We start from the raw sequence: 25,946 nt of genomic DNA, 5'->3' as shown, positions 1-25,946 counted from the left end.
AAATAAACACCTGATTTACTGCTGCTGTGGCTAATAAATTACCCTGTTGAGCTTGTCGTTTGCAGTTTTTCTTACTTGACTTCATTATAATTTTACTTACACTGTGATTCCTTTTTTCCTTTTATAAATACTTAATATCCCAAAGCTTTACAGTGGTTCCTTTTATCACAATGGATGATGTAACTTAAGAAATACAGTCTCCCAGGCTGTTGTTGTTGACCTAAATAGTAAGCAGAATGCCAGATAGGTTGCATTTTGCAGACGTATAAAGCACTTCATCTTTTCTTTTCTTTTGTGTGAAAGTGCAGCAGTGTAAGTCAGAACATTAGGAGGAGAACAGCTTCATCCAGGGTCACCTATTCAGGGTCAATTGTGAATAATTTGGGTGCAGTCTTCAGCATTGTGCTAAATACAACATTCTCTCTTATGAGATCCGCTTTCAAATGCGAACTCAACTGTCACCCATTCAGCTGCTGAGAGAGCTTTAAAAGCAATTGTCCGTATCTCTCTATCCGTAGCTCCCTTTTGCTTTGCTTATTCTCCTGATTCCTCCCATTTCTGGGGCAAATCCTTGCACATTCCCATCATGTTTTGATGGCCCACTTTTCTGCTAGTGAGACTTTACTGCAAACTGTTTCCTGGGTTTTGTACAAAGACTCATTACTGTAATGCTGTGTTGCATTATATTAGTGTGTGTTGCTAAACTGCTTCAAAGCTAATGCAGACCCGCTAGTAAGAAAAGAATCTGTATGTTTACTTGCTGTATGTCAACAGAGCAAGTTTTTAGAGATGTTCTTTAAACACTCGTTCATTTCAAAGAGTCTTTTTAGTTTTTTGACCTCAGCTGTCAGTGAATTTTCACTTTTTCTAGGCTTGTAATTAGTCTTTTGTATGATTTTTACAATAGAGCACTGATTTCTTGATATTGTATATTAAATTATTGCTGGGGAAGAAGTCTGATTGTTTCAATTCACACTGGTTGTATTTTTAATCACTTACTCATAGGAAGAACTATGAACAAATCTCCACATGTTCCCAAATTTTGGGACCTAATCTATTCCCATTATCACTCAATGTCACACACTGGCTTTGTGAGGTCCAAATTGAACTCTTGCCATTTCTTTTTTTGCACTCAGTAGATTTATAGAGAACGAGCACTTTTCCTGTCCTATTCAGCTTCAAACTACTAATTAATAACTCTTTTGAATGATAAAGCTTTATTTCTAAAATCATCCTTGGATACTTCTCTTTATTTTCTGCAACTGAAGTTTAAAACAGTGTAAAATAATCAGAAATGACCTACACCCAACAAATAATCTGCTGCTCCTTGAAGCAAAGACCTGCTAGAAGCAGACTTGATTTCAAACGTGCTGTAAGGATTTGCTTCTTACTAACTGTTAGCGGTTGTGGGTTGCCCTTTGTGCACTCCTTTCCCAGCTGAAGCGGCGGGGTCATGACTTGAACTACAGCAGGAGTCTGAATCTGTCTGAAACATTAACCAGTGCAATACCTCAATCTGCTGGGACGAAAGAAAGCAATCTGCCTATGAAACCAAAGAAATCACCTCACGCCAAAAAGTATCTTTAAGGTTACACTTCTCAAATGCACACACACACACACACACACACACACACACACACACACACACACACACACACACACACACACACACTAAATGGCTTTTTTTGTGTTTCCACTCCTCTCACTATAAAGTGATATAATCTTTTATTAATGGTCAGTGCTTATCTGGTGACATGGAGACCGTTTTAATGATTAATCTGAAGAGGAAGTGCTCATTGTACACAGGGAGATCTTTAGGATCTTGGAGAACCACTGTGCTGTTTTCAGTTAAAGACGTGAGAAAGATTGTATTAATTAGAACAGACCATCAGATTGGTTAGAAAGCCTGCGAGAGATCAGGACACAGTCAAAGAGAGGTAACTTTTATCCATTCACTTTCCTAACTGCTTTTAAAATTTAGGAGCCTATCCCACCTCTCATCAGGCAATAAGCAGAGTACCCTCGACAGGTTATCGGTCTACCAGAGAGCTAACAAAGCTCAAATTCTCACATTCACACCAGTGGCCAGTTTAGAATCACAGATTAACCTGACATGCATCCAGACTAGTACCAACCTTGAAATTTTAAAGTTGTTTAACAGCGTTCATTTTGAAAGTTGTCCAAAAGCTAGAATATTAAAAATGCCTGACAAAGGCCTTAAAAATTCATTAAGTAAGCAACCAGAGCGAGCAGCTCCCTAAACCACGTCTTATTATCGATAAATTCAGCATTTTCAAAAGAAGACTGAGGCTGTTAAGCTAAAGCTGAGCTCTACTTTTTGCCTCACCCTCAAGAAACAGCATCTTTATGCAAATTCACCAGTAAGGCTGAAGCAATGAATTGTGAATTTTTAAAATATTTTTAAATATATGTATCACACATTTGGCCACATGCGATTTTTCCTACTAAACAAATTTTCAAAATGACGTGTTCTTACTCCTCTGATTATTTCTAGATTTTGTTTTGTTTTGTTTTCAGAGTTTCAAACTGGGCGGCACGACACGATCAGGCGTCAGAGATCTCAGGGTCACACCTGCTTCCCTGGCTGTGTTGAAACTCTTTCTGCCACAGGTTTATATCAATAAAACCTTTTGTAAGTCTGCTGTGGCTCTTGTAATGCTATATTAAAATTGCAGTCAAAGCGAGGAAGTGGTTCATTAGAATTAATTAGAAATTTCAGGACATTCTTTCTCTCTTGCAATCACCTCTATCTTGTAATTAGAGCGAGTGGTGGGAGGATAATGCAGCTGTGCTGTGTAGAGGGCACCAGGGAGCAAGAGAGATGCATGAGATTGCTGCTGAATACTAAACAAACTTGCTCTTTCCATGTAACAAAAGAACAGATGTCCTGTCTGACTCTTCTGTTAAAGAAGCTTTTTTTAATGTGTTTGGGTTCTTGCTGTCTGTGGTTTCCTTGAGCTTGGCTCTAGGATCCAGTAATAAAACCAAGATTTGGAATGGTGCCTAAACGCTTTAGTCATTTAGATCATTGTTGCTTTACTTGTGTGTCTGTTTAAGGACTGAAACTCTGAATTTTGAACTCTTGGGAAACCGTGTTTATCCCTAACCCCAAACGCATTTTTGGTGGCATGGATTGGCTCCAGGGCCACTGCAAATCAATATAAAGTTATTCTAAGTGATCAGAGGTCACAGCCACAGTGGTCACTGATTGGGTCAACATATAGGGGAGATTGTGGCGCCATTAAAACGTCAAATGAGTAAATATATTTTGGGAGAATGGTATTAATCCCTCCAGGAGAGATCCAGACTCTTGGAGAATCAGTTTCACAGCACACTTAAAAATTTCTTCCTAAGGCATGTTATTATTGGTTTTTCCATTAATTTGTCAGCCAATGTGTGATAGTGTCCAGGCAGACTGAGGGGTTCCTGCTGTTCCATTTTTCAAACAGGCACGTCAGATCGGTTAGTGATAATACAACAAAGTAATAATCTTGAAGTGACAGTGGCGAGCACCCATGCAACCCCCCAGTCTCGCTGCATAAAGGTCAGCTACCCTCAGTCGCAGAACTCCAGTGGGCATTTGGCACACAGTCATGGTGGGTAAGCGACAAGCTCGGCATTGACAAGCCTTTTCCTAATGAAGTGCCTGTTATCTGCAGCCGGAGTAATGACATGCAGGGGTGTGCTGCCAGGAACGCTTCTACTTGCCTTCACGGGGCAAAGGAGGAGGAGGAATAAGACAGACGGCTGACTGTGGGTGCTCAACCTTCACCTCAGCTGACCCCCTCATTAGTCACTGTGAGCACTGAGACTTGAATACTAGGAAGACTTCAGTCAATTAGATTCAGGCACAGACACGAGCTGGGTGTTTTTTTGTTTTTTTTTTAGATTTGATTGCTTTCTTTTAGAGGCTGCCCCCCCCCCAAAAACAAACAAACAAACAAACAAATCCATCAAACTAGTTATAAACTAGTTCATAATGAATTCAAATCTGTAATTGCGACTAACAATCTAAAGTTGAAACACCAGAAACGCAGCGGAATTAGAATTAATTTGCCTTGATATTTCCAGCCCCGATGGATATGAAAATACCAATATTTACCGTCCTAGTAGGCCCGTTTGGCTTTGAAACAGCACTCGGGGAAAATATCTGGCCTTTTTGCTTCTAAAAGCTTTCATCAACACACAACTGTGTTGTAGTTCCACTGAATGGCAGTAAATATTAGCAATAAGATACTAAAAGCTTGCAGACGAACATTGTGATCTACCAGTGGGCTTCTTTTATCTGACCTACATTTGTTGTAAAAATAAATAAATAAATAGTGGAAATGTAAGATTTGCTAGGGAACAGCTTTTTTTTTTCTCTGCAGAAGAAGAGCTTTTCACCAGCTTGTCTCTCATTTTTTTCTTATTATTTTGGGTTTTGTGAACAGTGTCCATAGGATTTATTAGCTGAAAAGCATTACGCTCTGCACGTAGACACTGTACAATATGATGTGTAATTTGTAATGCAACTAAAGCAGTGAAGTTATGGTCTAAAGCAGCGGTCCCCAACCTTTTTTGCGCCACGGACCGGTTTATGCCCGACAATAGTTTCACGGACCGGCCTTTAAGGTGTCGCGGATAAATACAACAAAATAAAACTAGTACCGGTACCGAAAAAAAGAAGATTTATTCATAACACACGTGAAAAGACCCAGGAAAACAGAGTTAACAATAAAAACGATAACAAAATAACTGAAAACCATATTTCACACCTGAGCCTCAACTCTTGCGGCCCGGTACCAAACGACTCACGGACCGGTACTGGTCCGAGGCCCGTGGGTTGGGGACCGCTGGTCTAAAGAACCAAAATAAGATGAAGATAAGAAATGTCAAGCTGAGTTTTGTGTGTCACAAGAGTTGCTCTCTTTTTTCTCTTTTTTGCTCTCTAAGTTCCACAGTTTCACCGATTCCTTTATTTATGGTAAATGGTCTGTATTTGTATAGCGCTTTACTTGGTCCTAAGGACCCCAAAGCGCTTTACACTATACACAATCATCCACCCATTCACACACACATTCACACACTGGTGATGGCAAGCTACAGTGTAGCCACAGCCACCCTGGGGCGCACTGACAGAGGCGACCACCACCAGTAGACAACAGGTGAAGTGTCTTGCCCAAGGACACAACGACCGAGACTGTCGGAGCCGGGGCTCGAACCGGCAACCTTCCGATTACAAGACGAACACCCAACTCTTGAGCCACGATTGCTGTGTTTACAGCATGTTTTAAAGATTCTGTGCTGGAATATGTTTTATACTGCTGGAACTACAGCTACAAGAACACAGAACACACACCAAGAATACCCGTTCAATCAATGAAATTTTGCTTTGATCTGCAGACAACCTAAAGCTACTTCCACATCTGCTTTATGAGGCTGTGGTACAGCAGAGTTTAAATGTATCCAATTTAAAAGTTAAGAACTCTAGTGTGCAACCATCACCTTAGCATTAAGCAGCAGCACCGTGTGCGCACTGAGCAGTAAAATAATTCACTGAAACGTTAATTTCCAGGATTATTATATGTTCTTTAGATTTAATTTTTTTTTTAATTTAGATTTTATCATCGTCATCTGGTAAGCTCTTTGATTGGAGTAGGCGGAGCTCAAAGGGGTCATACATCAAAGAGTGATATGATGTGTAAAATGCCCATTTATATATGAGTGCGCACAGAGCCTGAAGGAGAGAGAAATTAAATAACCACCATCATTATACCCGTTATCTCCAACTAGAGGTTTAGGTGTAGTGGAATCGCTAAGTCAAAGAAAGCCTGACTTGGTTTGTTTTATACCTTTCTGGACTTGAGGTTTAGGCTTGCAAAAGTTCCACATTAAGTCAACCCTGTGATCTTGTACCTGGCCTCATGTTTCCCAGTCAGGGTGGTAGTTGTTGAGCAGTGACAGCACTGGAGTAGCCTTAGGATTAATGGTGCTGTCTTCCCGATATTGATTAATCACCAACCTTTTAACCTCGTCACATTTACTAGGCGTATGCTCTGATGTAACGCGTTAATACCACAGAAGCCGAGACACTGAAGTGTCGTAGACAGCTCAGTTTCACATGCTTAATTAAAACTTTTTAAATGTACTTGACCTCCTGCCATTTAAGGATTTTGAATCTGCTTAAAATTTCAGCTCTGCTATTTGAGGTTATTTGAGTTTAGCTGCTCAGTTCTTCTGTATTTCCCACAAAATATGCCATGATATTGTACCGTATGTCACCCACGCACTCAATTATTACCCTGCCTGGCTTTCTGTAGCGATGCACACAGTTGTAATAATCACTTTTAATGTATTGGCAAATTAAATCTGCAGGTGTCTGCAGTTGTGTAAAACACTTCCAGTGCTAAACAATTATACTGAGAAACTCTCAGTTTGTTCTTTTGCTTCTTTCCAAACAGCGTGTTCAGAAAGAAAGTCCCCCAATCATCATATTTATTCACTGTTCACTCCACATTTTCCCCCTGGTCTTCAGCGTCCCACCTGTAGTGGCTCTATGCCCCACCAGTGGGCCCTGCTGCACAGTTTGAGAACCATTGCTCTGAGGGAAGCTTCATTGTGAGACTCAGAAATATAAGCAAACCCGAGAAAGACCTCATCACTTTTAATCCTTTCTCTTTTTAAGCTGTGTGATGGGGTTTATTCCAGACACTTCAGATGGCTCTGGCTTCGTATTAATATTAGATGAATCCAAGATATATCTGCTGGAGTGAGCAAAGCATTCTTCTAGCAGGAAATATTTCTCATTTTAAAGGCTTAGCTTTTCTTGGCTGAATTTTTTTGGGGCCATGTGCTCGAATATGTGATTTGCTGCTTTTGAATTTCAGTTTTTCTGCTCTTCTATTGCAGCGGGATGCAAAGGGACAATATCTGTTTGACCTCATCTGCCATAACCTCAACTTACTGGAAAAAGACTATTTTGGCATCAGATATGTGGATCCAGACAAGCAGCGGGTAAGTGTTTACATCTGTGAGTGTGGCAAGAGGTTTTTTGTGTTTATACTAATGTGCATTTCATTTATGGTTTTCTTAGTGAGGTACTTTTCACAAAATTAAAATCTAGTCTGAGAGAAAGAAATGCTCATCCTTGAAATACACAATATCATTAAGGTGAAAGGCATCTGTTTCTTCCTGGAGGTCAGATGAGATTATCTTTAATTAGTCTCATGTCTTTGCACGAGCTTTGAGTCTTGATAGAAAGTTCAGCTAATGCCTAATGGGCCCATTGTTTTACTAGAGAGGGAAATAGAGAACCAGTTAAAGTTGAGATGTTAAAAATTATTTAATTTACTGGAATCATAAACCTCAAATATTTAAAACGTTTTCTATAAATGGTAGTATGTTTGTGTGACATGAAACTCGCCTCATCTGAGTCACACGTTAGTCTGTTGCTAAGAAAGCTGTATTGATGTTGAAAACTTTTGCATTCCTACTTTTTGTGCACATAAAAAAAATGATCAGGGGACAATAAGGGGATTGGAAGATGATCTGACCTTAATAGTGCCAGTGAAATGGTATTAACATCCATCCGTACTTCTTATATGTTATGACATATACATTAACGTGTTTGCGTTAGTTATTGTTAAATTGAAATTGTTCATAAGAAAGGAAATTTTCAGCTCCTCAGACAATTCCTCCTTTGGTATTTTAGATAATTTTCAATTTTATTCAATCTTATTTATATAGCCTCAGGGGAATATATATTGTAATTTGACAGAAAACCCCAACACTCAGACAACTGTGCAAGAACTTAGTGATAGTGAGCGACAGTGGGACGGAAAAACACTCTTTTAACAGGAAGTAGCTTTAGGTTCAGAGAGAGAGCATCTGCAGCAAGTGATCGGAGATGAGAGAAGGGAAACAGGAGACAAAACAGTCTGTGGAAGAGATCCAGAGATTAAGAATTACTAATCATTAAATGCAAAGTGGCTTATAAACTCAAAGTGGGTGAAAAGAGGTAAATGGAGAAGAAACGCTCAGTTCATCATGGGAAGCCCCCAGCAATCAAGGCCTATTGCAGCATAACTAAGGGAGGATTCAGGGCCACCTGATCCTGCTCTAACCATATGCTTTATTGAAAAGGTCAGTGTGGCAGGGTGTGGTTTGTGGCTCAGCTGCAGGGGAGGGGTCGAGCAGTGGGTTTAGGGTGTGGTGTCAGGGGAGGCCGGCTCGCACACCTGACCTCATCACCTAATCAAGTCTACCCTGTTAAGGATGTTGCTGGGACTGGAGGGGTGAGCGGTGTGTGCTACAGAAATGGGGCAGCTGGAAAGACGGAACTTTAAAAACTGGAAAATAAAAGACGCTGAAAAACTGCAACACTGTGGTCGTCGAGTCCTTCATTGTCACAGAACGTTTTAAGCCTAATCTTAAAAGTAGAGAGGCAGTTCCTACTTCTGGTGAAAGAGTATATAGTCTTTGAGTTGAAACTAGAGTGCTAAGTTTTTAAACTGCCTTGTTTTATCTCTGGCTTCCAAACTTTTAAAAGCAGAAGCTGTTGAATGTGAACTAAGAGTGACTTTTTTGCACACATTACTGTGTTGCGTTGTGTCAAAACGACGTGCATGCCTGCAGTTTAAAATTTGAATGTTTTTGATTTAGACCGAGATTGTGGTCCAGAGTGAAAAGTTGTGTTCTTCGGTGTCTCTTACTCACGCCACCTTTCAGACTGAAGGCCGTCCCAACAGGCGCTTCTGCTGTGAGGCATATAGTTGCACTGCTGGATTCATGAAGTATTAACATGTTCACAGATCGTGTTGTAGCTCTTCAGACAAGAACCAATTTCTGCTGATGCTGCATTTCCTATGCTGTCACTCAGGGCTATTTTGGTGGTTGTTGCTGTGGGTGGGTTGGGTTGGCGAGAAGACAACACCGGAGAAAGATGGAGAGAGAATACGATTCCAGTGAAATGCAGGATCTGAATCTCGCTCTAGAAACACACAAGTGTAGCCACCAGAGCCCGGTATTAGTATTATTCTCATGTGTGTATTTTATTAAATTTTATAATGTAACGTGATAATAATAATAATAATAATAATAATAATAATAATAATAATAATAAAAGATCATCAATGTGGCATATTATTTAAAAAATGCAAATAAACAAAACAAAATTAAAGTCTGATTTTTTGGGTAGATAAAATATTACCAAAGCTGCTGAAAAATGTTATTATGATTATTAGTATTTAAATGAAGTATTAAAATGAGATATATTTCTATTGTTGAAACCACATTATGGATCAATTTTAATTATAATAAAATAAAACTGTGTCATTTGTGTTGCTTTTCAAAAATTCTCTTTTACAGGTATAATTTATTTTTTCATCTTTTGAGTACAAGAGTGTAGCTTTAAAATGTTTCTGGCTATTCCTGCCTGCTCAGCCACATTTTCATGCACAAACTGTAAACTTTGTTTAAACTGCTTAACTTGCGGTCATTAATTTATTATGTCAGATGACTGAATAAACTAATTGAAGTATTATTCTATGGAGTAAATCAGAGTTATATATATCTTTGAATGCTTTAATAAAGAATAAACATTTAATATTAAAGGGAATGGGAAACATTATCTATTACTTTTCCATAATTATTTTATTTACCTGAAGTATTTGATGATGTCATTAAAGAAACCTCTGGAAATTCTTTAGGTTCAATGCAGCATTCGCTTATTGCACTGATCAATCTGTACCGCTCTGACACTATACATGGTGTTAGCAGGTTTTCCCACGTAAAACTGTCAGCAGTAACAGCTGATGTGTGGATTACTCTCAGGGGATGTTTGTGACATTTGTATCTGTCTGTTTTTCTGTCAAATGCAGCATTGGTTGGAGTTCACAAAGTCAATTGCAAAGCAAATGAAATGTAAGTACTTCAGTTACTTTTTGTGTCTTTATAATTAAAGAAGCTATTAAGCAAGAAAGCTATTAAGCTATTAAGAAATTAAGTTGGGAAATCTTTTAAAATCGCATACATTATGTAGCAATATGATGTACATTTGATGTAGCAACAGAAAAAGCTAGTTGCTTAGTTTATTAAATTTAAGTAATTTAATGCAATGAAAAAAGATCAATAGTTATTTGTCAGTCTGATCGGGGGAATGTAAACAGTTTGTTCAAGTCTGAAGAACTGTGCTTTACATTTTAGTCATTTGGTCTGATGTATCAGTTGTATTTCTATTGTTATGTTTCTAATAGTTAAATCTTTGCTGCTTCCTTGTTCAGGTTACTCTATACAATGTTTTTATTATCTCAGTAAGACTTTCATCTGGATAAAAAAAAAAGAGATTATTATAGATTATAATTGTTATAATCTAAGTTTCCTCGTGGAAACCGTTAAAAGGAGGACTTTCTAACAGTATTTTTTGTACAATATTGCATGTAGATCTGAATATTTCTCCCAAAAAGTCTTCTGCCTTGTATAGTTGAAGAGGTTATATTTTTATTGTACCTGGCCTCATTAAATTGATTAAATTGTTGGTTGATTTTTTTATTTTTAGCAGAGTTACATAGTGTATGCATCGATCAAGAGACACAAAGACCTATAAATTAATTTGACCAAAGACATTTCTAAAAGCACTTGTCAGATTTCACGTTTCTGCTGATTGTTGGCAATTATTGAAGTTATCCTCGCACATGTCTCAAATATTTCCTGTTTGTTTCCTCCAGCTCAGCCTCCGTTCACCATGTGTCTGAGAGTTAAGTTCTACCCTCCTGATCCTGCTTCTCTCAAGGAGGAAATCACTAGGTATGACCCACTGTGGTGGCTTTCACTTCAGATGAGTTGATAAAGGCTGTTTGTGTTTTCTTGTTTTTCTAAAGCTAAAGTTTGCTAAAGAGGGAAAGAAGAGAGATGGCAGCTGTGCTGGGGCGTTGTTTTGTTTCTTCGGATTAGATTTGTGCTGTGAAACTTCTAGACTGAGCAAACATGCCTCTTTCTGAAACATTATTCATGTGCCTTCATAATTAAAATGCTTGAGCACTTTACCGTCTAAAACGTTATGATGAATATTACACAGAACACCATTACAGAGGAATGTAACAGCCTTCTCTGGCAGTGCTGAAAGTTAATGGTTGGAAGATTAAAAGCAACATCATGCAAGATTTTTGTGCAAACGCACACATTCTCCATGTAATAATCCTCTTCAAATGTAGTCCTGTCTTAATAACGTATCACTTTAAATTGGTGAAAGTAACACTTTCACTCGGACCGAACAGCTGTGAGTTCACACGGCGTCAGTTTGCACTTGTATTCATTACTGACAGGAGAGAGGTCCGCTCCGTCTCTCTCTCTGCTGTGTAATAAGATGCATTCATGTTTTCTATTGTACCTAAAGAATAGATGAGTAGATGAGATGGGGGCAAAGGTTTCTAATTGAAAGTGGAAATGAATTAGAGAGAAAGGAGTGAGTTCATGGTTATTATTATAGTGCAGTGGGCAGAGCATGGTGCAGACCACAGACAAGACAAATAATCAGTTGCATGCTCATTCACTGCGTACGCCCACTCATTGAAATTGGACTGTTTGGACACTATGTTAATACCAAATTAAATTCAAGGCAAAATAGGCAGCTTTTTGATAAGAGATAAAAATACACTCACCTGCCACTTCATTAGGTATACCCTTTCAACTGCTTGTTAAGGAGCTATTTCAATAACTCAGTGTATTTCAGCAGTTAAGACGACCCGCTGAAGTTCAAACTAAGCGTCAGAATTGGGAAAAAATGTGATTTAAGTGACTTTGAGGATCGACTATCTTGTTTTAGCTCATTCCGATTGATCGTCTCATTTAGTGTTTGACATTATGTTGACATTAGCTTGTCATTTTTCAGATGCTCATTGTTTTTAGAGTTTTCAGCTTTAAGTGACTAACGCTGCCTTACACACAGTGAAACTGGACTAGATTGCTTTGAGCTTGACCAGCCCGGTCTGATTAGTCTGGATTTCTGCTGTAACATCCAGATCAGAACTTGGTGTAAACAACATGAAAGGATGGATCCATACTGCCTTGCATCACCGGTTCAAGCTTTTGGTTGTGGTGTAATGGTGTAAGAGGACACTTTGGGACATTATGGGCCCCTTAGTGCCAACTGAGCGTTGTGTAAATGTCACACCTTACACAAGTATTGTTGATGACCATGGCCATCCCTTTATGAGCCCGTCAGTATGGACCTCTGTGTGAGGAATGTTTTCAGCACTTTGTTGAATCTATACCACAGTGGACCTTATGAAGTGTCCAGTGAGTGTTATTTGTAGTTACAGGTTATCTTTATTGCAGCATGGTGTTGATTTTCACCACCTACAATAAAACAAAAAAACACAGTTTTATTTGCCTCCTGTTTCCTTTTTGGTTTGTTTATTGATGGCAGATGTGAGTCCTTGTGGCTATTCCATGTATAAGCTAATGCAGTGGCGTTTCAATGTCCATTATGCAGAACTGTTCTTTTAGCACAGTTTGGTATGGTTATGGTTATAGCATCTCTCTTCACCTGTCTGCACTTCTACTTTGATTCTAACTTACTAAATATAGGCAATATTTTTTATCCCAGTAACATCCTTGACATCCTTCTTTCAGCCCTTTATAATCACGAGTGAAAATCTGCTATTATGTATAAAAGAATTAGTTGGCTATGCTCATTAGTGCTCATATCAGTGTGCAGATGTTTTGAAGTGTAATCAAAAGATCAGCAGCCATCAGCACCAAATAGCTGGGGATGTTGTTGTGCGTGCAGTTTACTCATCATATTTTTAAAAGGGTCTGTGAATCTGCTGCCATGTGAATAACATGGGATGTCTCCATTTAAAAAAAAAAAAAAAACATTGTGGAAATGTTCTAGACACTAAAAAGAAAGCAGGTCTTGGGGGTTTTTTAGTGTTTTTTCACCTCTAACTATAACAACAGTAATGATAATGGTAGTAATAATAATATTCATCTCTACTATTATTCATCATCATCTTTGCTGCAAATCATTAAGGTTCGCGATTCAGGAGCTGATTGGTTCGATGAGCCTGAAACTAGGCAGGAGATTTTAAGAAAAGCACAGCGGCATCAGTAGCAGCTTCTCCCTCGGGGTCTTTCTGCCATTATTTCACCCAAAACAAAACCCTCATTTCAACTAAATCAAAAAGAAATATTCAAACCACCCATGGGGAACACGAACACAACATGTAGCCTTTGCTCGGGTTTGCCATGCCTGCTTGCTTCATCGTTTACCTGCTAATGTTCACTAAGAAAATCAGCTGTATTTATGACCAGTTTTCTTATAATCAGTGAGAGCAGCTGACGTGGTTTTTGTCCTTTGTAGATATCTTGTCTTCCTGCAACTCAAGAGAGACCTCTATCACGGTCGGCTCCTGTGCAAAACCTCGGATGCGGCTATGCTGGCTGCCTACATCCTTCAAGGTAATGAAAAGTGACAGATGGAAATTACTTGTACCACTCTCTGCTTCTCACTGTGTTCTCAACCTCTGTTTTACTGTGCCTCATAGAGCACCGTCCTGATAAACACCACCAGCCAAGCAAAATAGATTTTCTGAGGATTTTTTCACAAGAACGAAAAATACTCCTCAGAGAGTTCCCTAACGTGATGCAATGAACTTTTCGCTCTATGTGATTTAGCAAACTACTCAGAAACAATGAAAGCTTGTTCTGTACCGTATGATAATTACGTCAGTTGCGAGGTAATGAACAAGAAAATCGCACTCTGTTATAAAGTCTTTGAAGCTGTTATCTGGCATCTTGTCATCTTTGAACCACACACACAGTCTCAGCTGGCTTCACAGGGAGGCAGGTCCTCCTGAGGAGGATGGCCTGATGAATTAAACATAGGCTGCCTGGTCAGCTCCTCTTTGCAGAGAGGAATCAACGTCAGGGTCATCTAAGGGAGAACAAAACGGCAAGAACCACAAACAAATCTGGCCATGTTTAGCCCGACTCCCCTGGCATTTAAATCTAACGTCTATCTGATATGAATGTCTGTGGACATGTTTAAAATGTAAATCTTTTTTATTTTGTTATTCCCCCTCCAGCTGAGATCGGTGATTACGACCCTGGGAAGCATCCTGAAGGTTATAGCTCCAAGTTCCAGTTCTTTCCTAAACATTCTGAGAAGTTGGAGCGAAGGATTGCGGACATACACAAGACGGAGCTGATGTAAGAGCCAAAATATATGACCTGCAATCGCTCAGCCAAAAGAAACACTAGACTTGCTTTGACATTTATGTAATTGACTGGCTTGATGAGGTATCAATGGTTTGCGCTGGGCTGGATAGACAGATTATCATCTGTTATTTGAGCAGATAGCGGAGAAAAGCACTTAGACTGTAGCTTGCCCTTTATTTGAACAGTTATTAGCGATGGGTCCTAGCCACAGCATTAACCTGATAAGTAGCAGTGAAAGTGATCTGATGGAGCGGGTTCATGAAGAGGCACAGGAAAAAACACTTTGGAGACAGCTGCTGAGCTGATTAAGCATTTCATTCATTCATCTGCATCATTTTTAAAAATGAATGAATGAGCCACCGTGTTATCTTGCATTATTTTGAGGTTGTTTAATAGTTAAAGGTGTCTGGAACAAATAGGGGGCAAGTAAAACAAAAATAAAAAAATAAAAATCAGTTTAAAGAAATAATCTGAGTCACAGTAGAGATAGAATTGCAAAAGCCTACTTTAGATGCTGTGGGAGGACAAACCATATGAGACACTGCTGCCCACTAGTGGTGTGTCTTTTACTTAATACCATGTAAGCACAGAGCTGCCCTGAATACTTGGGTTAATGTGACAGCCAGAAAGAAGCTGACATCAATAATAAGTGTTTCTTTTTGTTTTTTGTCATCCTATAGTTTATTTGCTTCAATTGATCTTGTGTTCATATTTGATCTGTTTGGGCGCTTATTCATCTTTACCTCTTTTAGTCTCACTAAACGAGTAGATCTCATTATTGGAAATGTATTTGTTCGTTCCTCTCTTCCAAGCCTTTTCACATTTAGACATCTCGATATTTAATTTTTAATGTTTGTGGTGGACTGACACAGAAAATCTCTCTTAGTGGACAGAAACCTGAAACATCAGAGCGAAATTTCCTACAGAAAGCTCAGATGCTGGAGACGTATGGTGTTGATCCACATCCATGCAAGGTTGGGTGGCATTTTTTTAAAATTACTATTTTGCTCTCTTTAGACATGTTGTAAATGCTTTTCTGTCCATTTTGAATGGTTAAATATTCCTTTGGGATCCTCTTCGGTTTTATCTCATTAAGTTTTATTTTGAAATTGTTTTGTGTGCTTCAGGATGTATCTGGGAACCCTGCTTTTCTCGCCTTCACGCCGTTCGGTTTTGTGGTGCTTCAGGGAAACAAGAGAGTTCATTTTCTCAAATGGTGAGCCAAATGTGAAACATTTTCTCATGTGAGCCAATCGCAGCGCACTCCTCGAGTACTCAACTCACAGCAGATCTGTGAGAAGACAAGCATTTTTACTGCGGGCCTTTAGTTAATCTTATTTGACATACATGCTTTTTATGCAGAGTAATCTACATGAAACAGCGCGTGCACAGCAGCTGGATGTACAGTCACAGTCAACAGAGCGACTCCATCTGCCTCTACCTGTGACACGTGCCGGGGGCTCGCATGAACACAGATGGCTAATTACAGCAGCTAAACTGCAAACTAGATCAAGAAAAGATACTAGGAGCTTGTACTTGCAGCTGATTTGAGCTTAATTTAATTCAGGAAAATGCCTCATTGGTTAAATGAAAGTCTACACAGCATGGTGCATTTCTGTTAAACTTTTACCTGCATGCTTTTAAGTCAAGAGGTTACCGTCATGATTATGCAGCCAGACTTATTATGTAATATGTTTGCAGCATTTAGGCTAATGGCTTTGTTTGCTTGCCATCAGCAGCACTCAGATTTCCCTTGCTCTCCATTCCCTGTCTGCAGGGAATATTAACACTTTTTTATTTTGGCATCCAAAACATATCTGTGACTGTTTATGCGAACTATAATGAATATTTAAAGAGGCTGTGGCTTTGTGTGCATTGTCTTTCGGACAGGAACGAGGTGACCAAACTCAAGTTTGAAGGCAAGACTTTTCACATATATGCAAATCAGAAGGAGGTGAGAGCATGAATTGTTGGAAAAAGCATGTTTTGATGACAGTGTGTCTGTAGAAAGTTTCCATCAGAATTTGTTATATTGTCCTGCACGCCCACTTATTTTCAACGTGCAGGACAAAAAGATCATCTTGACATACTTTGCACCCACACCGGAGGCATGCAAGCACCTTTGGAAGTGTGGAGTGGAGAATCAAGCTTTCTATAAGTAAGTCATTTAATTGTTCTTTTCAACCTTTCATCATGATGTAGTTGCTCTGACAGGCAGGGTAGGATTATGGTACCTCAGTATCCTCAGAGCACTTCCCTTCCTGGTTGTTTTTCAGCGAGAAAATGAGGTGTGAGCTGCTGCTGACCTGTAGTGAACGACTGTGCACTGGCACGAGACCACAAGCACTTTCGTGCTCCTTCTGAGATATGGATCCCCTGACTTAGCCATGAGTAACTGTGCGAGTCTCCTCTGTTCTCTGCAGCCCAGGAATCATGGTTAACAGAAAAAAAACCCCCAAAAGCTCAGTGTGTGAGCTCAGAGGCTCCCAGCGTGACCCTTTCAATGACTCCCTGAAGTGGCAGACTGTTAATCTCTTATCAGCCTTCCATTTATTAAAATCTTACTGTTCTTGGAAGTCTGTGGGAGCAAAAGAGGACACACGATAGAAGCAAAAATATCCCTAGAAAGCAACATGAAATATTAAATATTCATGTCTCACTTAGTATGACAATATAAACATTGAGTCCTGTATGGAGCCGTGTTGAGGATGCACTGCCCAAAGTGCAAAGAGATGAGATGCATAATTTAATAAAAAGAATATTTGATCCTAGTTTCTCGTTTGTTCTGAGATTCAGAAAACAAAAGATCACAGGCATTCGGGGTTTAACTGTGTGTTCGTATTAGGGTCATATTCTCCCTAGAATATATGGGATATTGTCATTGCTTTCCTTCTTGCTGTCTTTGATTGAATGCTTTACTTTTACTTTTTTGTTTTGTTTTTCTCTTCTTTTCCTTTTTCCATCAGGCTTGAGAAGTCAAGTCAGGTTCGCACTGTGTCCAGCAGCAACCTATTCTTCAAGGGCAGCCGTTTCCGCTACAGGTAGAGTACACGACAAGGCAATATGACTGATGACAGGGAGGGGAGGACACTGCAGAAAACCCCCAGCTGGAGTGGAGAGAAGTGTTCCCAGAAGACTTGGCCCTCCTGGCCTTCTGTGCTTTAAAGTCAGGGTACCTTTGCCTGGAGGAAAGGACTGACACCTACCAAGACAGAGGACACAGAGGGGGAAATGAAGGGGACTGATGTCATGACACGCTTTTTTCTTTGGATCTGTTTTAAATCTATATTACGACATAAAAATTACGGAATATTTAGATACTTGCCAGCCACTTTATTAGGTACACTGTGCTAGTAGCGGGTTTGATTCCCTTTTGCTTCTGTTTTAAATCTTCATGGCAGATTCAATAAGGTGCTGGAAACATTGGAAATAAGGTTTAAATGATACTTAATAAGTACCACGGGGCTTAAAATGAATATCCCCCACAACATTACACCACTGTCGCCGTTGGTACGCAGCAGGATGAATCAATATTTTCATGTTGTCTACACCAAATTTTGAATCTACCTGCTAAATGTCTCATGAGACATTGAGACTGATCAGACCAGGCAATGTTTTTCCAGTCGTCTGTTCTGAGCCTGCCCAAACTGTAGCCTCGGTTTCCTGTTATTAGCTGACAGGAGTGGCCTGTGTGGTTTTTCTGCTGCTGTACCCATCTGCTTCAACATTGTGATGTGCATTCAGAGATGCTCTTTTTTTATACTTTGCTTGTAACGAGCGGTTATCTGAGCTACTGTTTCCTTGCTATTGGCTCGAAGCAGTCTGGCCACTGTCCTCTGACATCAACGGGACTTTTTTTCACTGGAGAACTGATGCTCACTGGGTATTTTCTCTCTTTTAATCCATTCTCTGTAAACCCTAGAGATGGTTACGTGGGAAAATCCCAGTAGATCAGCCCGTCTAGCACCGACAGCATTCAAAGTCACTTAAATCCCCTTTCTTTCCCATTCCTATGCTCAGTCTTGACCATGCCTACATGCAGTGAATTTAGATATTTGCGTTTGAACAGTTGAACAGGTGTACCTAATTAAGTGGCCAAAGAGTCTAGTTTATTACTCCTGTCTACATTAATCTAATTATAATTCTTGTATTTTTGTTTATACTGGTTTTCAGATATCGATTTTAAGATTTCTGACTCTTTAGTTTGTAATGGAAAAATTACATTTAAAATTTGTCTCTTTTTGCAAACATTGTTCTGTTTAAATCTTCTTTTGAAAAGTTATTAGTAAAGCTCCTTACACCAGCGATAAGGAAGCATTTTGGCCATAGTAGAAAATCTTAAACTCTAAGAAAATAAACTTAAACCTGTCTGCATAAATACAGCTGAAGGAATGTGACAAAGCAGTCATAGAGAACTTCTGGGTCTGCAAAAGAAAGCCAATGAGGAAGTGCCTTTAAAATGGCATTTCAATTTTTTTCTCATGACCAGAAAGCATGACACTCCTCTAGTTGCAAAAAAAACAACAAAAAGTATTGAGTTTACAGAAAAGCCTGCTTCTTAATTTATGACCTTTTTATAAAAATTTTCATAATGCATTTATTGTCTTAATCACCAGTTTTAAGTCTTGGTTAATACAACATCATGTTCATTTTGTAAATTATAATCCCATTTAGAAAACAAAGGAGTGTGTATGCTTAAAAGCATGGCTACTTTTAGATTGACCTCAGTTTCTCAGTGACAAGATGGCGAAAACACTCGAGTCAGTTAAATGTGGAGTTCACTTTTAAAGGGCAAACCATGATCATTGTTTTTATATTTTTTGCCAAGAAGTCTGTGTGTGCATTTGTCTTACTGGGTGTAATTCAGTTACAAACTGCTGAATTCACCAGGACAAAATCAATCATGATGCTCATCTACTATACTCATCCACTGCAGTTATAGCTTTCATAGCATTGGGTGAGACCGTGGTGGGTGAATGGTTTTGTGCGTGTGAGCGTGCGTGTATGTGGAACTCATCCTGAGCATCGTCTCTGTGCTTTATAACAGTGGGCGAGTGGCAAAAGAGGTGATGGAGCAGAGTGCCAAAATCAAACGCGAACCTCCAGAAATACACAGGTAGAGTTATGAACTCAGGAGAGGTCAGAATGTTTGATCACAATTTTCTTTAATTTCCTCCATTTTCTTAGGAACCAAGCTACTGTAGATGTCTTTATATCAGCAGCGCCTACTGGCCACAGTACCTTCACTCACAGCTCAGATGTTTACGCATTCCTGTCTGTGTTTGTCTCTGCAGGGCTGGCCTCGTGCCTAGCAGAAGTTGTCCATCCATCACCCACGGGCCGCGGCTCAGCAGCGTACCGCGCACGCGTCGGAGGGCTGTGCACATATCTATCATGGAGGGTAAGAACTGAGTTCCTCACTATTACCGTACCAAGTGCCAGGGGCTGTTCACTTGAATAACTGACACGCAAAATTTGAAATCGTCAATATGAAGATCTAATCTCGATCTTATGGGTGAGATCCTCCTCTTCTTGAGAAATTAAAAAAAAAAAAATGCTTGTACACACAAGCACATGATGTAACTAGAGCTGTTTGGAGCAGTCCATGCTGGTGGGACGTGCTGCAGGTGTGTGCGTCCGTCAGCGTGCCTCACTTCAGTGCAGCATTTTGGAGATGTGTGTATGTTTGACCGCATGTTGTGCCAACACTGTGGCAACTAAAGTCACTTATTCAGCCCACCTGCAGGCCTGCTGGCCCTGAACAGGTGGCTTGAGTGTTTCTGTTATCTGAGATGGACACAGCAGGTGTACACCCCTTTTGTGGGTTAGGGTTAGACCTGGTCTGCCTGCCTGGCTTTTAAGTACATACCACCACTCAGTGGACTCAGAGGTCAGAAGCAGGTGTACCGTCTTAGAGGGTCTTTTGCTGTGGGTTGAAGAAAGCTCCCCGCACCCCTCCTCACCCACCCACCAGTGTGTGTGCTGACTGGGTGACTTGCAGCGGTATTAATACGCCAGCTGAAAATAACCTGGGTCTTTTACTCCATTTATGTCACTGGGTTGGGTGGGGCCAAACCAGGCCAGGCCAATGCTAGTGATTGTAGTACTGGTGTAGGAACCCACTCTTTCACCTCCGCAACTAAAGCAGAACCCTTCGGCCTAACACAAACACACCCTGTGGCCTGGACTCTGGAAAGGGACCATAAGGACAGGATAAGCACGCGCACGCTGCAGCCATGGTGAAGTGTCTGATCCGCATCACCACACGGGTGAATGTCCACCTGCGTATGATCAATCATTGCTACCGGGATGTGAAAGTTCGCGTGCTGAGCCTGGGGCCTCGACTGCTGGGGAAGGCCCTGGGCGTCCTGCCCCTCTACCCTGCCCTGACTGGGCTGCAGGGGTCTGACAAGATTACCCCTCTTTCTGGCGCTTCGCTACCTTCCGTTCAGCCCAGCAATCCTCCAGGTAAACTCACCACAGAACCAGCCAGGAGTGTGCTTTACATGGACTGGCCGGTTCTCTATTCTAAATTAGTCTCTGCCTCCTGAGCGAGGTGAAAGTGATACAAGTCCTGTGGTCTTCTGCGCTTCCAGCTTATTGGACAGGCAAATTTAAGTCGCTGTTGTCATATTTCAAGAGTACAGCACGATAATGTGGTGTGTGTGGTTTCTGTAAAAGTTTTATTATGCTAGAGTGTTCAAAATTTAGAGCTCTAAATATGGCAGATACAAATGGCAAACACATTTTCTACTCACTGGCTCGCTGCTGTAAGCAGAACACAGGATAAGCTGAGGCAGATCTACTCTGAGTAAAGATAGCCGCTGACATTCACACAGCCTTTATGCTGCTTTCTTTTCACTTGACTTAAGTTTCATGTCCGCAGAGGCTTAGGTGCCGGGCATAATCTGCCCTACTTTCTTACAGTTTTTAAAAGGTCCTTTTCGTGTTGTGCTTCCTCATCAAAAGCTGATTTTTAATCCCTTCTCTTTATAGTAAAGGTGTAATGTTGCTGCTTTGACACTGTGGGGAATGTGATTACGTCAGCAAAGATCTCAGCAGCTCGTCTTCACTGACATCTATACTGTGCCTCTCTTGTACTGTACTATGACCAGTTCAGCTGCAGTACTGTATATCTGGCTCGTCTTTGAACCTCTGTTCAATAGTTGCTTGTAGCACTATGGGATGATAGTGTTTTTAGTCAAGTAGCAGCTCTGCTACTGCTAATAAAATGATTTCACAAAAAAAGAAAAATATCACTAGAATAACAGAAAAACTTACACAGATAAGAACCAAATTTCAAAATCAGAGTTGAACCTCAATGTGAGTAGAATTGAAATGAAATCAAAATAAGAATAGAAAAAACTCAACTGTGGGAAATGTGTAGCAGATTAGTGATTTTGACCCAGAAATGGTGGGTTGAAAGAAAATAGTAAACACACAGTAGGACTAGGAGTCGATCATTAGTAGAAAACCATAGTCGATCAGTATAACACGAAGTCAGTTAAACTTCGGGGATATCAGTCTGTCCAGTTAGGAAACAAAAACCATTTTAAATTCTGCTTTGGTGCAAATAAAAGAGACAGCAGGTGCAGTGGGGAGGCAACAACCAGGTGCCACTAAAGAAGGTCTGGACCTCATGCCACCCTCATAGAGTCTGATTCTGGTCTGGAAACATGCATGAGGAGCCTGCTTTGAGTTCATTTTGTATTGCTCTGCCAGTGGTCCTCCTGGGCCTTGTCACCGAAATGAGAAGATACCGCTCCTGCTGTTGGGTTGATACCCTTCACTCTCCAACCCTCTTTGTGTAAGAGCCCGTGTGGGTTGTTTGCTTTGTTGTTGAAGGATATATACATTACATTTGGATTGGATTCAAAATGAGTATGTTAGTAATGTTGGTAATATTGGAATTTCAAAGAGCAAAACAAACAAACTTTATTAGTGCTCATTTGTGTTAATGCACACTGGGTGGAGAGGAGGATCCATATGATATGTTGGCCATGGTTATTTCTATAGTTTGTGTAGACAGACTTTGAAAACACATCTCCCCCTGGGACAATACAGACACTCTAAAATGATTCACATTAACTGCTTGACTGTGGAGAAAGCGTGATCAAATTTCAGCTCTCAAAGTGGAGCCTGTGTGTCTGCATGTCGTAACAGACCTCTGCTGGTCAAACAGAAACCTTTCAACAGTACCAGAACTACAGTAAAGGGTGTGTGTGAGTGCCTCATTAGATGGAAAGTATAACTGACCGCTTACTTTAATAGTAACAAGAGCAAGAAGAAGAAGAACAACAAGAACAAGTGAAGAAAAAGTAATTAAAACATTTAAGAGGAGTTAAAAGTTAACATATTAGGTGTAGGAATACTCACAGCACAATGAGGTTAACGGTGAGGAATAAAGAAAATTATAATTCAAAAAACAGTTAAATTAAAACAAATGTGAGGAAGAAGTTAGATGTGAAAACTATGGATGATCTATTCCAGGGATAACATGTGGAGAAAGAAAAAACAGGAGAGGGCCGAGGACAGATCCCTGAGGAACTCCACAGGTCATTTTCATTAAGGATGACTGTGATTTGCCAATGTCAACACTAAAAGAGTTATCCTATAAATAAGAATAAAACCACCTTAAAACTGACTGTACCAGAGATGCCAACCTAATGTTGGAGACCATTCAGTAAAATGCAGTGAGTCACATTGTCAAATGTAGCACTCAGATCTAATAAAATACTTTGTATCAATAGGTAACTTCACATCTGAGCAGACAAGCATCACATGTGGAGTTCCCCAAGGTTCCATCTTGGGACCCCCTCTGTTTAACATTTACATGCTCCCACTGGCACAGATTATAAAGAACAACAAAATAAACTATCATAGCTATGCAGATGACACACAAATATATATCACAATGTCACCAGGAGACCGAGGCCCTGTACAGGCTCTTGGTAAATGCATTGAGGAAATTAATGACTGGTTGTGCCACAATTTTCTCCAACTAAACAAAAACAAAACTGAAGTAATAGTCTTTGGCGCCAAAGAAAAACGATTACAGGTCACCAGAGAACTTCAATCTATACATCTAAAAACCACAAACCAGGCGAGAAATTTGGGTGTAGTGATGGATGCAGACCTAAACTTAGAAAAACACATTAAGACAATAACAAAATCAGCTTACTATCACCTCAAGAATATTTCAAGGATAAAAGATCTGATGTCTCAACAGGACCTGGAAAAACTAGTCCATGCATTCATTTTTAGTAGGCTTGATTACTGTAACAGCATCTTTACAGGTCTACCTAAAAAATCAGTCAGACAACTACAGCTCATTCAGAACTCTGCTGCTCGTGTCCTCACTAAGACCAAAAAAGTGGACCACATCAGTCCAGCTCTGAGGTCTTTACACTGGCTGCCTGTCCGTCAGAGCATAGACTTTAAAGTTCTGATGCTGGTCTATAAAGCTCTGAATGATTTAGGACCAAAATACATCAATGACCTCCTGACCCAGTATGAACCTTCCAGATCCCTCAGGTCATCTGGATCCGGTCTTTTATCAGTTCCCAGAGTCAGAACCAGACACGGAGAAGCTGCATTCAGCTTTTATGCTCCTTATATCTGGAACAAACTCCCAGAAAGCCTCAGATCAGCTGAAACACTCAGTTTATTTAAATCCAGGTTGAAGACTCACCTGTTCTCAGCTGCATTTGAATAAAGCACCAAATCCACACTTTTAAGCTTAAATTTCAAAACTTACACTAACTACTGATCTTATCTATTTCTGATTTTATCTGTTTTGATTTTATATACTGTTTTGTTTGTTTGTTTGTTTGTTTGTTAAGTGGGTTTAGAGCTCTGGGTAGCTCCCCAACTGGGTCTAGACTGGGTCTAGAGAGTATTTTAAATTCAGGGAATTTAAAATAGAAAGTAGCTCGTCCACAGAAGGACTGGTAGCTCCCCTTACGATAAGGGTTCAGATCGCGCGAACAGGTGTGAAATGTGTGTGTTTAGTTAGTTTGTTTGTTTGCTTGTTTTAATCAATTTTAAATCATGCTTTTTATTTGTTTTTGTTTCTAATGTCTCTGTAAAGCACTTTGAATCACCTTGTTGTTGAATTGTGCTATACAAATAAATTTACCTTGCCTTGCCTAATAAAACTAAAATAGGATTTACAAGCATCAGCAGCATCCAACAGATATCACTCTGGGGAGTCTTGTCTCTGTGCAGTGGTTTCCACTAATTTCAGTTAAAAAGACCAATCAAAACTTGGAGTGACAGGCAGGTTTGGAAATTTGTATAAAATAGTCTCAAAATTATTCACGATTGTGCCACTATCATAAAGCCCCTTTATAGCCAAGTTTATATAAGTTCTTTATGTCTAAAATGTGTGTAATATTTCCTACTTCATGTGATTCCCTTGTTTTATTTCCTCTTTGAACTCCTCTGCAGGTCTGGAGTCCTTGCGTGACAGTGCCCACTCTACACCGGTGCGTTCAGTGTCCCACGGGGAATCCTTTATACCACGCTCCCGGAGCCAGGTCGCAGATACCAGCGAGGGGATGGCAGTCATCTCTGACGAGGCCTACAGCCCCTCTGACAGCGTCCTGCCCACGCCGGTGGCTGAGCACAGCATGGAACTAGCCGTATCACGCCAAATCAATGGAGCGCCCTGCAGCATTGAGGAGGAAAAGGAGTCGGAAGCGAGCACCCCTATGCATGGGGAACGGGGTGATTTTGGTGCGGACAGTAGATCTGCACAGGAGGGCGCAGGGGGGGACTCAGCCCTCAGCGAGGTGGAACAGGTGAATAAGTTTGTCTTAAGTGTCCTCCGTTTGCTCCTTGTGACCATTGGACTCCTCTTTGTGTTGCTCCTCCTCCTCATCATCCTCACCGAGTCAGACCTTGACATTGCATTTTTAACTGATATCCGCCAGACCCCCGAATTTGAGCAGTTCCATTACGAATACTTTTGTCCCCTCAGGCGGTGGTTTGCCTGCAAGCTCCGCTGGGTGGGCGGGTTGCTCATTAACAAGTGAGAGTGAGGTCGTAGAGTCCATAAACCTGTTCGGGGGTCTGACAAGACGGTTAGGACTCCGGAGTGATGGAGGGCAGCCTCGTCCCAACCATGAACCCTGCTTCTCTCATCCTCCTCCTGCAGACAGACATACAGCTTGGACCACTCCTGGTAACACCGGGCCAGGATCTCTCTCCCCCTCCTCCACTTTAAGTTGCCCTCACCCACTCAACCCCCTCCTCGTTTCGCTTACGTTGTTCTTTTTTCCTTTTTTTTTTTCTACAAAAGCCAGGACACCTTTTTTCTGCAATTTTTTTTTTAATTTTAAGCCATTTCAGGTATTTTATTTTTTCAAATAAAACAAAGGAAAAAAAATTAAAGAGAAAAGCAAAGAACTAAAGGATTTTAAACAGTTCCTTTTACCGGAACAGAAGATGTTTTTTTTGTCGCAACAGATGAACGTTGCCTTCGTTTCTTATTTATTGCTTTTAAACACGATTAGCAGAAGGAGAAGGGGTCGTGAATGGTGATCAAGGAAGTTGATTTTGTCAGTAAAAGATGAAAGTGAGTCACGTCAGAGTCAAAGGGCCTTCTGCTGTGAACCATACATGAGTCAAAGTGGTGTAATAGCGCTTGATATCGATTCATCCCCATCAGAAGTCGGCAGCAGATTAACCTCATTAGAAAAACAAAGCAGTTTGACGGGAATAAT

At 40.3% G+C, this 25,946-nt stretch overlaps 1 protein-coding gene across 2 annotated transcripts in view; it reads left to right on the top strand.

Annotated features, from left to right (window-relative positions):
- The window catches only part of frmd5a (FERM domain containing 5a), a 66,460-nt gene extending 40,846 nt beyond the window's left edge, over positions 1-25,614 (top strand). Inside the window, exons 2-14 of one of the 2 annotated variants that reach the window (XM_085412188.1) lie at positions 6,913-7,017; positions 9,882-9,924; positions 10,728-10,806; positions 13,364-13,461; positions 14,088-14,211; positions 15,107-15,194; positions 15,348-15,436; positions 16,111-16,174; positions 16,296-16,378; positions 17,187-17,261; positions 19,268-19,336; positions 19,515-19,621; positions 24,670-25,614. In XM_085412188.1, coding sequence (XP_085268314.1) covers positions 6,913-7,017; positions 9,882-9,924; positions 10,728-10,806; positions 13,364-13,461; positions 14,088-14,211; positions 15,107-15,194; positions 15,348-15,436; positions 16,111-16,174; positions 16,296-16,378; positions 17,187-17,261; positions 19,268-19,336; positions 19,515-19,621; positions 24,670-25,256 — 1,611 coding nt within the window. In that variant the 3' untranslated portion in view covers positions 25,257-25,614. Of the gene's footprint in view, positions 1-6,912; positions 7,018-9,881; positions 9,925-10,727; positions 10,807-13,363; positions 13,462-14,087; positions 14,212-15,106; positions 15,195-15,347; positions 15,437-16,110; positions 16,175-16,286; positions 16,379-17,186; positions 17,262-19,267; positions 19,337-19,514; positions 19,622-24,669 lie in introns of both variants that reach the window. The other variant, XM_085412187.1, reaches the window with a different exon arrangement.
- Positions 25,615-25,946: the final 332 nt, after the last annotated feature.

This window comes from Rhamphochromis longiceps, linkage group LG7 (assembly GCF_057381845.1).
Source record: "Rhamphochromis longiceps isolate RC_006_pf linkage group LG7, R_longiceps_female_GT1.1, whole genome shotgun sequence".
Classification (NCBI taxonomy): Eukaryota; Metazoa; Chordata; class Actinopteri; order Cichliformes; family Cichlidae; genus Rhamphochromis; species Rhamphochromis longiceps.
The sequence above is the reverse complement of the archived record's forward strand: the minus strand, read 5'-3'. Positions and strand labels throughout refer to the sequence as shown.